Source organism: Sceloporus occidentalis, unplaced genomic scaffold (genome assembly GCF_023333645.1).
Source record: "Sceloporus occidentalis isolate IW3139 unplaced genomic scaffold, rSceOcc1.0.p SCAF_5, whole genome shotgun sequence".
Lineage (NCBI taxonomy): Eukaryota > Metazoa > Chordata > Lepidosauria > Squamata > Phrynosomatidae > Sceloporus > Sceloporus occidentalis.
In genome coordinates this window covers 37213454-37230546 of record NW_028316985.1, presented here as the reverse complement: position 1 = coordinate 37230546, position 17093 = coordinate 37213454, and the positions used below count along the sequence as shown (strand labels likewise).

The window sequence follows — 17093 nt, the reverse complement described above, 5'->3', positions numbered from 1 at the left end:
CCTTGGGACCGGCCCCAGCCCAGTCCTGCCGCCGATTGCCGCCGGGGCCTTTGGGGGGCAATTGTCTATAGAAGTCTCAGAAACATGCATTTATATTAACAATTTTTAAAAAATCAGCAAATTTTTTCATGTGTCCTCCATTTTTTTAAAAAAAGTGTCTTCCATTTGAAAATTTTGTCCTACATTTGTCCGGGTTTATTTATATATTTAATTTTTTAAAAAATTAGTTAATTATTTATTTTTTGGCTTCGGCCCCCCCCCAGTTGTCTGAGGGACAGCAACCCGGCCCCCGGCTCAAAAAGATTGCCTACCCCTGTGCTAAGGGAAGAAAACTAAGACCTTAAAAGAAAGATTCCTGAACTGATAAGATGGCTAGAAAAGGCTTTTCAAAGGTGATTTAAAAAAAAAGAAAAAGGTTTATTGAGGACAGTTTTAAGTATTACTTACTGTTCTGGATCCAGTGTATCATTTTTTCTTTTTGAAAATTGATCTTTATTTATTGTACTGGGGAGGGAAATGGACAGTTTTAGTTATGACGACAGGTCAAATGCTTATAATAATGTTAAAAATCTAGTGTCTGCAGCAAACTGCTATACATTTCAATAGGACTTTCCAGGAATACTCTGCTTCAAAATTGTTTAGGGAGGAAAGAAAAGCAAGACTACAAAAAGACAGAACATCACAAGCTAATATTACCACAGTTTTTCTGTCTAGCTTACCATGGAAGTAAATAAAACTGTCATGGACTGTTGCAGCTGGATTTAAAACACAGCACAGTGATTGTTCCTACACTGAAACTGCCAATCCTCTGCAGATGACTCAAAACCCAAACTCATAGGGTGGTCAACAGGGTGTAATAGTGGGACTAGAAGCTAAAGAAAATTTCTTCTCATAAGGCAAAGGAAGCATATATATTTGTAAGCAGCTATTATGGGATTACTGGTAATCCAAATCCACCATCAAGAGCATGTAAGAACAAGCAGGTTACTACACAGTACACAGGTTCTTGTTTGCTTAACTGTATTCTATTGCATGAATTAACTTCCATAATGCATTATGTATAGCACTGTCTTTTAAAGATTGTTCAGAACCTTCAGTGTATCAGCTCAACTGCTAATTATAATCCACTGGTTTATCATTTTACTAGTAATAAAAAGTTATTTTTAAAAAAAACTGTAACCCAACTCTTTTCAGCCATGGCAAGCATTAGGCTAGGAACAAAGGAAACTTCCCTCCACCAAGTAAGACTATTTAGTCAGACTTTTGATTACTCTTTTAAGTCGAGTTTTGTAGCCCTACCTGGAGACACCAAGGAATGAAAGTAGGGCCTTCTGCATGACAAGCATGCACTCAACACTTAATAATAATAATAATAATAATAATAATAATAATAATAATAATAATGTTTTATTTATATACCGCTATTCCAAAGATCATAGCGGTGAACAGCAAGTAAGCTAATTAGCAAGTAAGCTAATTTGCCCCCCAACAGTCTGGGTACTCATTTTAGTGACCTCGGAAGGATGCAAACCTGAGTAGAGCTTGGCTACACCTGCCTCCCCTGGCCTGGGGTTCTCAACTAGTCTTTCATCCAGGGGGTGGGCAAACACACACCTGCTTAGATCCAACTTGATAGCTGCATCATGTGCCTTTAGATCACTTAACAGTTTGCTTTTAGATTCAGTTTACTTTAAAGATCCTTTCTTGACCTAAGCCTCAAATGATTTGAAACCAGGATATCTAGAAGGACCATGTTCTCTTATAGAAGTGTCTCATTTTTGAGATCTGCTTCTGAAGTACTTTGCCAGGCTGATAAAGTAGCTGTTAGGATGCATGTAGCCCCCAAGGCAATTAAAACAAAGAAATAGTTTTGCCCTCTCTGGGCTGTTTCAGGTCCAGGAAAGGCCTTGTAAGAACTAGGAAGGAAACACAAAGCATCAACTTCTAGTTTACTTCCTAGTTAGAAAAAGCGATTTGCTTTGGTGGTGTATGTGTGCAGCAGAATTGCTCTCCACGATTCCAAGGTGCATAGGGCTGCTTTTTGGAACCCCTTCCCCATTTTTAAAAAGAAATTTGGGGGAGCACAGGGACCCATGCAACCCCACAACCACTGGTAGCTGCTCTCACCTCCTTTAGAGACTAAGTGGATAACAACCAAGGAGAGAGATCTTGTAGCACCTGCATTGCAGAAATATCCAGGTTGACACCATCTTAATTGCCAAGGCTCCATACTATGGATTTCTTTGTATGATTCGCAGATACCATGAAGAATGTTAATTATCTCATAAACTACAAATCCCAGAATTTCATAGCAGTGAGCCATGGCAGTTAAAGTGGTGTCAACCTGGATTATTTCTTCAGTGCAGATGCAATCTAAGGTTGTTATCCATGGAGTTCATTCATCCGAGGAAGCAGGCAAAGTCTACAAAAGCAGACAAAATCTCATGCTACAACTTCTTTCACAGTTACTTTCAAAGGTGCTACAAGATCCCTTTATATGCTGATATTCTAGACTAACAAGGCTACGTTTCTGCACTGAACCAAGGATAGAGTTTTTTCAAGTGATACCTCATATCTGAAAGACCTGCACAGGTGGATTTATGAGGCAGGCACATCTACCATTATTTAAGTACCAGAGTAGTGCATGGCTTTTTACAAAAGTGAAATTGAATTGCTGCTGTCTCTCAATAATAGCTAATTTATTAAATTTTGTCACCAGCTTACTTACTCTTTATTTTGTTGATTGTGGCTTTGTCTGAATATTAAATTTTGTTCTCACTGTTTTACATTGCTTTGGAGAGGTTTTATAGAAAAAACCCAAATTAATATCACAGAATGGAAAGTAAACAAATTAGATTTGGAAATGCATGAAGACCAATTGCTATCATATATGCCTGTATAAAGCTCTACAGTGCACTACTACAATCTGCCTTTTGGAAGCTGAACATATGGCTTGGTCATAGGAATGATATTACATCTATCTTTAATGGCCGATTACCTGTTATTTTCAAGCATAACCTAAGCGACTTAGCCCTTTGTTAATTGAAGGAACACCAGAGATCTCCTCTTACACAATGACATCCTCAGAAGAGGTTCCACTGCAAAAGTATCTCCATGAATTGAAATATGGCAAATACCTATAAAGTCTCCAAGGGACAGTGCCACAAATAAGAACACTGTCTAGAAAATGTTGACCTTCTAACATCACCTTTCATCCTTTGAAGGCTGGCACACATTATTTTTTGGTGTATACATACCATCTCACAATCATAACAGATTTAAAAATTAGGTCTATTAAAATCAGATGTACTGCATATACTCATGTATAACTAGAAATTTTAGTAAAAAAACTGACCCCAAAAACCTGGATTGACTTATCTACGGGTCAATGTAAATACTTAACTTTAACTTTTATTTAAAAAAAAAAAAAAAAAAGGGGGGGGGAACTATCCCATGGTAAAAAGCCAAGGGTATCATCTGTCCTGGAAGCACTGACCTCACTCTATTGTCTCATCCAGCCTGCATTCAGAGTGAGCACAAGCAGTTATGTCTGCTGGATTTTTGAAGTTCTCTGCCATTTTTTCCTTTGCTTCATCCTTTAGATCTTTTGTTATATGCCCCTAATTTTTACCCTTGACTTACCCACGAGTCATATCAAAATCCATAGTTTTGGCCCCAAAACCTACCCTCGCCTTATACATGAGATCGACTCATAGTCAAGTATATACGGTATTCCATAAAAAATGTATTGAAGAGCATTTCACCATGTGTGGGACATGTGTTAAGTCCAGGAGTGCCATCTTCTATCATTAATACAAAGTATTTTAAAAATAGTTATCTAATTATTTGTATAAGACTACATGAGAGTAACGTTTTGTCTGATGTGTTGTCTATGTGTGTGCGCGAACACGTGTCTGCACACACACGCATGTGTGTATTCACAAGATGTATTTTTAGGAATTAATGCAATACAATTCATATTTTATTTTTTATTATTTAAATATTTCCCAAATCAGGGATAAAAGTACTTGAGAATATTCTATATAACATTGTACAAGTCTATGCATTAATTCATGTTTTCTGCAAACTAGCATTTACCTGCAGGCCTATAGAAGATCCCACACCTTTAGCAATTAATTTTTATTATTGCATACGACTGGGAACCATGTTTCAAACCACTGGTAACCAGGGGATTAACAAATACTGGGGTTTACAAAAAGGAATGTTATATAATACATAAAAATACAGGTGTATTACATTTCAAGTATCAAAACATGACTGCAGTGTCTACTGAAAGTTTTCCTTAAATTTAAGCCAGATTTCAGTTAGGTATCTACTTTCACCCAGGTAAAGTGCCTTGCTAGGTCAAGCAAGAGTGAAAGAGAAAAATGTGTGTTTGTGTGCACACATGCAAACTGGAAACAGTTTCATCATCTAATAAGGTATTTATTAAAATGTGTAAGTCTACTTTAATTATCACATGACTGGGAATTAAACAATGAAGTCTCCTCCCAAAGCAGAAAGACTGAAAGAATGATCAAAATTCTCAGCACCAGGCCATCATACACTCAGGCACAAAAGATGTATCAAATTAACGGGGACTATCTTTCCATTTTAAAGAAATGGTGTTTCTTATACAGTATTCCTAAAAAAAAAAAAAAAATGGCTCAATGTTTTAAAGTAAGAATTTATTCCGATACCCACAATTTGTTAAGTTTTTCAAAAAACTGCTTTTGTCTTCTATTTGTCCTGGAAATACCATGAGGTCTTAGCATTATATTATCTTTTGCCCTAACTGGATTAAATTTTCTTTAAAACTGTAGCATTTAGACTATGGAGAGGCTAATGATATAATGGCTATGGGGAAATTGAGGGGGGGAGGGGGGAGAATACAATTACTCACGTTTGTGGTTGTGATGGGTCATCCCCCAAAGAAACGCTCTCCCCTTGGATTTCGTTGAAGCACTTCTCACAGAAATGATACCTGTCGGCAAGAAGGCCATATTTGGGTGAACTGTTCCGTCCACACAACACAGCCCAAGCCAAGCAACGGAGTCACCAATCACATCAGGCCAAGGAGGGGGGCGGGAGCAGAAAGCAGGTCATCAACGGCGACAGGGACATTCAATGATGAAGATTTATGGGACCCAGAGTTTGTGTTTGGTTGTTTTGTTTTGTTTTGTTTTGGTTTGGTATGGTTTGTTTTTTTGCAATCAAAGCCAAGTGCAGACAACGACAAGCATGAAGGAGAAATAAAAAACAATACACATACACAAACAAAGAAATGGGTTTTGCAGGACAAAAACAAAAACACAGAATCAAGACAGGACAACACAAAGCAGAAAGCCAAGGCAAAGCACAGATTAGCATTAAATCTCTCAAACGGGATCACAAGCAGCAAATTATAGCAAATAAAGAGTATTCCATTTCAGTATACCCATGCTCTCCTCATTTCAATAAGCAATGCTACATAAAGCAGAGAATCAAAATAGAGAAGAAAGAGGGTAAGAGGAATTGCTGCTCTGACATTTGCATCAGGATAGCAATTTTTTCACAAGGACATAGGCCAGGAGTGGGCTGGAAATGGGCAAGAGTAATTCATCTTCAGAATACTCATATGCTGACAGAGTACTGCCTTTCCCTCCTGAAGTATCTGTCTGCGATATATGTTTAAAGCAGTGATTGCAATCTAAAAAAATGTAAAGTACTTTAATACATCTGACAAGTATAGGTATACTTTTAATATATGAAATACTGATGTACATTAATTTGCACGCATGGGTCAGTTGAGATATTAAAAGAATTCCACCTTCATCAGGATTAAACGTGTTTTTTCTAGATTTTTTTTTACCCTCAGTGTGTACAGAAACTTCAGCCTTTCCACTGCTGGGTAAGTTAATTTGAGTGCACAAACACAACAAAAGGGAACAAAAACAAAAAACAAAACTGCGACAATATCTTAAAGCAAAACAAAACCAACACTGTGGGATTTGTACTTGCTAAGAAATTCCCCTATGCATCCCCACTTTTCTAGCACTTAATAAAAATATATTTGTTTACACTGACAGAATGATAGAAATGTCAATACATTCAAAAGGACAGGATCCAAATGAGTATACCAGTATCATATACCAAGTGGTTTTGGGTTACATCTTTTGGACAGTAAACCTCCATTTCACACAGCCAAAAATATGAAGGAGCAAAAATCAGACCGAATGTATCCTACTCTTACATTCTCAACATTGTTTCATACTTCAACAGACATATTAACACACTTTTCTAATCAGATATTTGTGAACACCAAAGCAAAATAAATTATTCTGTGAAAAAAGTAAGTTTTGAGAATGACTGCTACCATCTTTTAGATGGAACCAGTATCTATAACACAAGGGAAGAAAAGGGGTAAACTGGAGGGCCATAACTAGTTCACAAAGTACATGCTGACTGCAGGAACCCCTGTAAAAAGGACTACACTAGGTGCCCACTGGTAGCAAGGAACATCCTCAGGATCACCTGACAGAGACTGCCTCAATTATTACAGATCCCAGGCATTTACAGAGATCACCACAGAGATTCTAGTTTTTTGTGGGTTTTTTTAAAGGGAAGTTCAACTCAAGAAATGTCATGCATGAAATTAGCAAATATGTTGCTTTTCAATTTGGTTTTTAAATAGTGTAACAGATTAACCATTATAGCTATGGACATGACAACTGAATTAATTTGAACAGAGAAGAACACTTACTTTGGGAAAAGACAGAAGTCAAAAAGACAGTGAAATCAAGATGCAGATATGCATGCTTTGTTTTGTGTTGTTTTGGTAATGAGAAAAAGTGTTGAAAGGTTTGCTGCAATAGCTCCAAACGTATCTATAACATATATACCTAGTTTCTTGAAATAGGGGGAGATGTCAAATGCTGCAACAGGACCATAGTTGCCATGGCAAGGCTGTTAAATGTTTAAGAGCGTGCCTGTCTCCATCTAAATACCATTATTACAGCAGGCACAGAGCAGCACCAAAATGCTTTCTTACCTGTTTTGGTAACTGTAATATGTAGCATCCCTTGGGATTGTGCATAACTGTTTTCCATAGCAACATAAAGTCTGTGGTGAAAACTCCAACTGCAAAAACAAAGAGAAGGGGGAACAGGTTGCTTACAAATATCCAAGGAACTATGAGAAACTCACAAGAAGTTTCATGTACTTCTACTGCTATGGTCATCAGACTGTAATCTGAAGCCAAAGGTGTTGACCACACCCTGTGGGTCAAGTAGGCTCCGAGGTAGGTTGGGCATAAAAAATTTAAATGGACTAGTAGTAGCTCATACTAAGTATTTATTTCTGCAAGGAACCCTGATGGGTGGGGAGAGGTGATAAATAAATGCAAATAGCAAACAAACAAACAAATAAATAATGTCTGTGTTAAGATTGCAGTCAAGAGTTTCCAAGTAATGTGGAACATAACAAGCTTCCCCAAGACATTCTTGCAAACAAGCTTGTAAAATGTGGGCTAGACAAGGCAACTGTTACATGGATTTGTAATTGGTTGTCTGGCGAAACCCAAAGGGTGCTCAACAATGACTCCTTTTCATCCTAGAAAGAAGTGACCAGTGGGGTGCCACAGGGTTCTGTCCTGGGGCCTGTGCTATTCAACATCTTTAAGTAAGTCAGATGACAGAATTGGGGGCATACTTATCAAATTTGCATATGACACCAAATTAGGAGGAGTAGCTAAAACCCCAGAGGGCAGGCTCAAAATACAAAATGACCTGAATAAATTGGAAACCTGGGCCAAAAGTAACAAAATGAAATTCAACACAGAGAAATGTAAGGTACTGCATTTAGGCTGGAAAATGAAATGCATAGATATAGGATGGGGGGCACTTGGCTTAATGAGACTACATGTGAAAGGGATCTAGGAGTCCAAGTAGAACACAAGTTGAACATGAGTCAACAGTGTGATGCGGCAGCTAAAAAGGCCAATGCAAATTCAGGCTGCACCAACAGAAGTATAGTGTATATAGATCAAGGGATGTAATAGTGCCACTGTATTCTGCTTTGGTCAGGCCCCACCTGGAAAACTGTGTCCAGTTCTGGGCATCACAATTCAAAAAGGATGTTGAAAAACTGGAACGTGTCCAAAGGAGGGCGACTAAAATGGTGAAGGGACTTGAAACCATGCCCTAAGAGGAACGACTTAGGGAGCTAGGTATGTTTAGCCTGGGGAAGGGAAAATTAAGAGGTGATATGATAGCTGTGTTTAAATATTTGAAGGGGTGCCATATTGAGGAGGGAGCAAGCTTGTTTTCTGCTGCTCCAGAGAACATGACCCGGAACAATGGATGCAAGCTCCAGGAAAAGAGATACCACCTCAACATTAGCAGGAACTTCCTGACAATAAGGGCTGTTCGACAGTGGAACCCGTGGAGTCTCCTTCCTTGGAGGTCTTTAAACAGAGGCTGGATGGCCATCTGTCGGGGACGCTTTGATTGAGAGTTCCTGCATGGCAGGGGGTTGGGACTGGATGGCCCTTGTGGTTTCTTCCAACTCTACGATTCTATGATTCTATAAATGTCCGAGTTGTATTTATTTCGTAACTGCACTAATTTCTGAAGAAGTCAGATCTGGCCACAATGGTACATGCCTTGGTTACATCCTGTTTGGATTACTGTAATGTACTCTATGTGAGACTGCCTTTGATAGCTTTTCAGAAACTTCAGTTGCCCCAGCCATGTTGTTAACTGGAGCTGGCTGCAGAGAGCACATAACAGCTTCACTGGCTGCTGGTCCATTTCCAGGAACAATTCAAACTGCTGGTTTGGGGCCAGGTTATTTGAAGGACTTTATTTCCCTTTATGACCCCTTTTGAGAGGCGCTTCTCTCAGTACCACCATCCTTTCAGGTTTGTTTGGTAGGAACAAAGGAAAGGGCCTTCTTGGTGGCTGCTTTCAGGTTTTGAAACTCCATCCCTAGAGTAGCCAGAACGGCTTGTCCCTGGTGCCCTTTGAGCTGCAGGTACAGTTCTGCACTGTGAGGCTTTTTCAAACTGATGGGGGTTGGGCTTTTAAGTGCTGTGTGATTCTGATTTAAAGGTTTGTACATAGTTTTAAAATGTGTTGTATTATTTTAATGTCTTTTAAGTTTATAAATTGTTTTTTAAAAACATATTTATACTTAAAAAAAAATTTTGTATTGTTTTAAATTTGCTACTAGCCACCTTGAATTTCTATATCGGGAGAAAGATGGGAAACAAATAAATACTCATTCGTTTTATATTTTTCAGACTCTTAAATATACTGTTTCTATAACAGCATTATCTAACTCAACAGGGTAGCAATCCTATGCATGCTTACTTAAAAAGCCAATGCCACTGAATACTGCAAGAATTATCTCCAAGTAAATATGCACAGGACACAGATATCCAGAAAAAGAAGCCCCAAAATGACTTCTAAAGTACTGACTTAAATACCTTGTACATAAATACACAGGGATAAACAAGAGTTCACAAACTTCTTATGCCCTGGATGACTTACACTTCATGTTTGAATGCAATTAACACAGTTTAGTGGAACACGTAGTCAGCTCTCAAATAAGCAGTGAACATAATTTAAGATAACTTCAGAATACAATTTCAATTAATACATACTGACTCATTAGCATCAAAAGCATTTTAATTCATTGTCTCACTTGGATTAAAAACATTTGAATGATCTACAAGGCAACTCATCCCACAACCAAAGTGGTTAGGAGTGGGAAGAAGTCACAATTAGCTAGGCTCTAATAATATCTGATGTCCATATTTATGCTCAAAATTATGAGAATTCTTAAAATGAGACACTCAATTATTTTGACAATTGGTACAGTTTCCTGATGTTCAATCAAGAAGCCCCTCCTCACCTTTCGTCCACAACAATATCCAAGGCTCTGCATAACTGGATCAATCTCCTGCTCAAACACCTCTGCCAACTTGGAACAGTACTTATACACTCTAGATGTTTTACGGTTGTAAAGCCAGGCGTTATTGAACATGAGCCAAATATCATCCACATATTGCCAGGGCTCCTGGTACTGTCCTGTGTCAAGCTTCCTTTTGATAGTAGAAAGATCCATGGGATTCTTTACTATATCAAAGTAATCCTAAAGGGGGAAAAAGGCAAACAAATTAGAATTTTCAACCCTTGGTTGATGATCCTGGATCTTGCTTTCTTTCAGCTGAAGCTTTTATCACTTGTCAAACAAATCTACTAAATGAAATCTTAAAAAACTGCCTGCCCTTCTTAGAAATTAAGTGATAAGAAATTTACTTCTAGCCAGTCAATGAGGATGACAAATACTAAACTACTTTCTAAACTGAAATGACATAATCTTACTCTGAAAAGACTTCTCATAATTTCTTGCCCATATTGTAATCTAGAAAAAAAGAGGTGGCTTTATAAGACACTATAGATATGCACATAACCTGCTTTCTATTAAGAGAAATAAAGTTCTTTTATTGCACACTTACAGGAATTCCTAGTAGCTGGGGATCCACAGGCTGTCGGAAAGGAAGGGACTCTGGGTCCTGACGATAAAGTGCCTCCAAGGTTGGCATAAGCGCCTGCCTTAATTCTTCTGGCTTGAAAACTTTTAAAAAGAAAGACACAGAAGTTTCAAGTAATTGGAATATGCTATCCTATATAAACAATACTTCATCTATCATGTCTTCACACATTTTCTATGCTGATATTAAACAGCTGAATTTCACAGGCCTATCTTCCTAGCTGAAGGATAGCCTTCTACACAAAATTTCTGTTACTAAAATGTTACATACATGTTCAAGTCTTTGATCTTGAGAAATTATTTTCTATGTAGCTGGTAGTAGAAATTTAACTTACTTTTCCTCTTTGACTGTCCTGAAGCTGGTGAAGACTGAGTACCTGGAGTACTAGGTCTTTCCTCCTCTTCCTTCACTTCTTGTTTCACTTCTGGTTTCTTCTCTTCTTGCTCCGTTGGTTCAGATTTACATTCCTCTATCAGAGATTCAGCCTTAACCTGGAATCAGATAATAAACTTTAGAAATCTCTTCAGCAGTAACACGGTGTGTTGCAGGGATGGGCCAAGTGTGATCTAAGGGCCACAAACAATATCCAAGCCCCCCCCCCCCCCCCCAGGATTAGCCAGAAGTTTTTTTTAAAAAAAAGAATGACACTGTAATTTGCTGCCATAATGCACTGGCAAACCATTAAATGCATATGAGTTAATGAGAAAAGGAATTAGATACTCTACAGTCAACTGGGTAGTCTATATCAAAGCCAATATAATTATTTAAAAAGTCAGCATTACATGTCAATGTCACTTTATAGTTTATTTTAGAACATTTTAAATTTATATATGAATGTAAATATAATTAATGTGGTATAGGTGGGGAATAATGAATTGGGACCTTTTAATGAATTAACGTGAACATTTTAAAATTAATTTCAAGAAATTTTAAATCTATTTTAAATAAATAAATCTATTTTATATACCTATTGTATTTTTTTTTTTGTTTTAAACTAAAGAAAACCCTAGTCTGTTCCCCCAATAAAATGCTGCCCTTAAACACTTGACTTGGCCAACCTGGAAAGCGATTGCCAGCCATGTCGCACTTGCCTACACCTGCTATATACTGTTCCCAACATCAACTGGGAAGACTCACACTCTGTCCAAAGCATTTATAATTGCATGAAATTTTGAGCACTATTTCTTTTTTTATAACTTCACAAGAAAATGTGTGAAAACCAAGTAACATACAGACGTGACCACTTTACATGACTATCACATGTACACATAACATAAGATGGGAGAGCAAAATGCAGCCCAAAGGCCCAACCCCTTTTTGTAGTTATGCAAGTCCCCACTATCAACTACAGTAGAAGTAAATTATTGATAAAATGCAGCATCACATTCTTGTTATTTTTACAATTTGCTGCTGAAATTCAGAAGCAAACCATTGCTAGAATACTGCTCCTGCTTCCTAAAGGAGAAAAAGGCAAAACTTCCACTGTCATGAACAACTAATTCTGCTGTACAGAGCTGGCTGCTTCTGCTCTCAATCTTTACAACCAGGCTCTGTGGGAAGAGCAGGGGTACCAAGAGCAAAATGCTTTTAGTGTACTACAGGTAATTTTCCTAGTCACTCCTGTCCCTCCCACAGAGTTTGGTTGTAAAGACCTAAACCCAGAAGAAGCAGCTGACTCTATACCAAAGTTTTGGCTGCTGGTGGTCAGGGGGATACAACCATTTTGCCTTCTTCAAGGTCAGGTCTTTGGCACACTGCCACATCTTTCTCTACCTGGATGGAGCAAGGACAAGGGAAGGTGCCAGTGTATGTAAGAATTGGTCCCCTTTCTCCTGTAGCCGCAGTGCAACTTTCCATATCATCATTGCTAGACAATATGGCAAACGAAAAATATTGGTTTCTTATATCCTCAAATTAAATAGTTTAATGTCCCAGCATAAGGACTAATAATGAGTGATATACTGAGGGAATATATAAAGTCAACATATTTAAGGCACCTAGGCTATCTTGGTTGGCTAAAGGCTTTCTTCAGTAAGAGTAAGCCCTCAATAAGTCATCCCAGAAGGCATCTGACTCCATCCTGGCCTCTGAGGGGAAGAGAGGGTAGGCCCAATCCCATCAGGCCTTCCTAAAGGAACTGAGCCCTCCCAGAAGGCATCTGACTCCATCCTGGCCTCTGAGGGGAAGAGAAGGTAGGCCCAATGCCATCAGGCCTCCCTAAAGGAACTGAGCCCATCCCAGAAGGCATCCAACTCCATCCTGGCCTCTGAGGGGAAGAGAAGGTAGGCCCAACACCTTCCCTAATTGGGCCTAACCAGAGTAAGAAGAAGGGCCCTCCTTCCAGTCCATCTGCCCTGGTCCAGGCATCAGAGGGAGAGCAGATCTGCTGGACTTTTCCTCTTTCCCACTGCCATTCCCTTCTCCTTTTGTGTCTTGTCTCTTTAGATTGTAAGCCTGAGGACAGGGAAATGTCTGATTAACAATTTGTAAGCTGCTCTGATAGCCTGGCTGAAGAGCGGGGTATAAGCAAATTATTACTATTATTATTATTATTATTATTATTATTATTGATGATGATGATGATGATACCCAATTTTATAATATTTAAGTTATTAAATTCCCTGTTGTTTTTTTTTCAATTTCAAAGCCCAGATTAAAGGCATTTCAAAAACTTAGTACTGCAGTGTCAGCATAAGAACAAGATGCCTTCCATATATTCTGGAAACAGTTCCGATAAATCCTGACCATCAACCAAACTGGCTACGGTTTATATGAGTGTAGCCAAAACAACTGGAGAGCAGAAGAGTTGTTTGCCCCTGATGTTGGCAATACAGTTCTTACATTATTATCCACACATTATTTTCATGCTGTACTCTTTACTGAAGCACTTTATGTAGGATCCATGTCTCAGTGGTCCTGCTTGCGACTACTACAAGACTTAACATCAGCTGGTGATACCAAGATGCTTAGTAACCATTTGAAATTATTGTTTTTCACCATGTTTTAGAGACTGTACACACAGGAGACATGGCCAACAAGCACACCATTTTTGAAGCACTTCAATTTTGTTTATAAACTTTATTGAGCTACAAGTCAGAATGGCAGCATATGGAATGCTGGACTTGGAAAGATCTAGAATCAAATTCATGCTTAGCCATGACACAGGTAACCATGAGCCATTCAGTCTCTTCTTACTTCGCAGAGTTGTTTGCAGATGAAATGGGGAAACCCAAAATACATCACTCTGTGTTTTTTTGAATGAGCAGCAAGATTGAAATACGATAAAATGAAATAATAATTAAATCTACCTACTGTGCATTCCATAAACTCACCTCTGGTTTCTCTTCCATTTGCAGATCAGTCTGTTCTGGTTCCTCTTCTTCCATTTTAACTTCCATTTTAACTTCAGGCAGGGGTTGTTGCTGCTGTTCAGGAGCAGCCTGCTGAGAGTTGACATCTGCACTGCTGGCAGATGGTGGATTTGATACTTGCCCATCAATATTTGCGCCTGCCTGAGAAAGCTAAAAAAGAAAAACAACATTTAGATTTACTTGTTTTAGATCTTGTAAGTATATCTGGAGAGCCAAAAACATTTGCAGAAGATTTTAATTTTTGCGCTTCATTTTGTTCTTGTGCATCTTTGGCAACTTATGTTACCTGCTTCCCAAGTACATGAACATACTCTATGGAATCAATTTACACCATCAATACTTGTCCAATATGGTGCTTAGTTATGCTCTTACACCAGGGGTAGGCAACCCTTTTGAGCTGGGGGCCAGGTTGCTGTCCCTCAGACAACTGGGGGGCTGAAGCCAAAAATTAAATAATTAAATAATTAAAAAAAATTAAATAAATAAATAAACCAGGACAAATGTAGGACAAAATTTTCAAATGGAGGGCACTTTTAAATAAAAACCGGAGGACACGTGAAAAAATTTGCTGATTTTTTAAAAAAAATATTAAGATAAATGCATGTTTCTGAGGCTTCTATAGACAATTGCCCCACCATGCCCCTTGCGCGAGACGCCAAAGGCCCTGGCGCCAATCGGCGGCAGGACCGGGCTGGGGCCAGTCCCAAGGCCTTGCCAGGCCGCAGGTTGCCTACCCCTGTCTTACATACTATTCTTCACACCAAACCCCTGTATAGACTGACAGTACGTAAGCTCAGTATTTTAACAACATTAAATTCTTTTGAAACACTGCACGCTGAAGACAACACAAGTGTCAAAGTTCAATGTACTATTTTGTTCACCCACAAAATCTTTGGCATTAAATTAATGCCATTTATACTATGTGCAAACCAAAACACAGAAACATTCCAAACTCAGCAGCAGTATGTTGCCTTACAGGTGTTGTAGGATGCTGAGGCTGCAGCGTTGCTGTTGGGGTGGGTACAGATGCAGTCGTGCTCTGTTGTGAAAGAGGCTGCTGTGGCAGCTGTTGCTCTGCAGAAGGGGTAACAGAAACTGGAGGCTGCACTTGTGGAGTCAACTGAGCCTGGGGAGGTGTTGGAGTTTGCCTCTGAGCAGGATGCATAGTTTGAGACTGTGGTCCAGGGGGCATTGCTTGAGACACTGTGGCAGGAGCAGAGGCAATTGTCACTTGTGGTGGTGCTGGTGGCTGCTGCTGTTGGGGTATCAGACCTGGGGGTGTATGATGAGGAGTAGGAGTACGACTTGGTACTGGAGAAGGAGAGTTTCGATGCAAATTAGACTGTGGAACAGGGGGACAATGAATATGACTCCCTTGGGAACCTGAAGCCACAGCAGGAGAAGTTACAGGACAGGAAGAGCTGGTCATTTGTGCCTGTGCAGAGAAAGTTTAAATTATCCATTTCTGAATATACAACATTCATTTCAAAATCTAACAACTCAAAGTATTATCAGCTTTTCATTTCCAACCTATTTCATCATAAAGGCAAGTATAAAGAAAATGTGATGGTACTTGGTGGTAGTGTAATTGGAGAATGTGTAGGATGGTCCTGGTCCCCTATCCTCTACTCAAAGTGGCTCTCTAGTTGCTATGTACTATGTGAGATGAAAATGCCAGCAACTTAGAAGACATTCTTAGCAATAGCAGCTTCATTTATATACTCACTTCATACTGCACTAAGCAGTCTCTAAGTGATTCACAATTGTAAGCTAATTGCCCCCCAACAAGTTGGATACTCATTTTAGTGACCTTGGAAGGATGCTAGGCTGGAGCTGCCCCTTAGCCCTGGCTGGGATTGAATTCACAACCTTGTGGTTTGTGAATGAGTGGCTATAGTATTGCCATTTAAACACTGCACTGTCGGGGCTACTGATTCCTCAATAAGAATCTTCTTCAATAAGGATGTCAAGGGTAAGGAGGAAGAATGTATCCTTAAATAATCAATGAAGTCACTATCTAGTTTATTTATTTCCTTTTTGTCAACCCCATTTATCTGCCTCTACTTATTATTATTATTATTATTATTATTAACCTTTATTTATAAAGCGCTGTAAATTTACACAGCGCTCTACCAAACAAATAACACCATATTCAAAGAGGGAATGAAAGTTTTCTCAACATACTTGAGAAGTTGGAGTCTGATTGCCAGGCTGAGTCATAGGCGTGCTTGTTGGATTCATGCCAGGGGACAATGCAGGAAACTGGCTCTGCTGCAGAAACTGGCTTTGATTGGAAGGCTGTCCAACCCCTTGCTGTTGCATACGTGGGGAAAATCCCATCTGTGAGAAAACATATATTATGAAGTAACAGAATTCTGCACCTTTTGCTTGTCTCTTTGTAACTCACTGAGTTCAGATTGACCTGACACTTCAAGATCATCACAATACAGCATATTTATTGGTATTCTGTTTCTCACATCTTCAAATCAATTTGTTCAAACTATTAGTGCAAGAGGCTAAAGTGGGACTCCCTTGATATTATAATCCCAGCAGCCCAGTAAATCCACTATCTGAATATTCCTGCACACTTTTTCATAGGAACCCAAGACAGAATTGATTAAAAGATGAACAGGATGCTATACATACACATCGAACACTACAGCTAGCATCTGAAGGATCAACTGACCTGGCTCATGGTCCCTGTCTGGCTTAGCTGTCCAGGGTGCTGAAGGGGAGGAGTTTGTCGGGGTCCAACTGATGGCATCTGCATGTTCATTGAGCCAAACTGATTGATTCCTACAAGTTCACATGTTTAAAACAAAGACTGAGTTCATTAGAATCATTATTTCATGACACACACACGTTAATATGTAAGAGAGAAAAGGGAAGGATGTTATTAAACCGATGATACAGAAGAGGATCAAGGTGTCAGGAGAAAGTAATATTGGTACTCGGTAGAAAAAAATACAGAGGAGACACTGATTAGATATGTATGCAACTAGGATTATTCACAAAAAATTGTACTTATGGAAAATGGTGAAGGAAGCACATGGAGTGCAAGAGGATTTTAAGGAGAAACTGAATGCACAGGAACAATAAGCTTTATAGAAATAATTTGCAGTTCAAGTAATAGTTAGAAAACAGATAAAAAGAAATTTAATGTGGTAACTAAGAAATACATTTAG

The 17093-nt window shown here is 38.9% G+C and overlaps 1 protein-coding gene across 1 annotated transcript in view; it reads right to left on the bottom strand.

Moving 5' to 3' along the window:
- Positions 1–17093, bottom strand: part of EP300 (EP300 lysine acetyltransferase) — a 102627-nt gene that overhangs the window by 15573 nt on the left and 69961 nt on the right. The window contains exons 12-21 of the mRNA XM_089523692.1: positions 16595–16704; positions 16093–16248; positions 14885–15343; positions 13870–14058; positions 10872–11028; positions 10502–10620; positions 9895–10134; positions 7031–7119; positions 4904–4984; positions 448–504 (exon numbers count right to left, since the gene is read on the bottom strand). Of these exons, the coding sequence (XP_089379818.1) occupies positions 448–504; positions 4904–4984; positions 7031–7119; positions 9895–10134; positions 10502–10620; positions 10872–11028; positions 13870–14058; positions 14885–15343; positions 16093–16248; positions 16595–16704 (1657 nt within the window). The remainder of the gene's footprint in view (positions 1–447; positions 505–4903; positions 4985–7030; positions 7120–9894; positions 10135–10501; positions 10621–10871; positions 11029–13869; positions 14059–14884; positions 15344–16092; positions 16249–16594; positions 16705–17093) is intronic.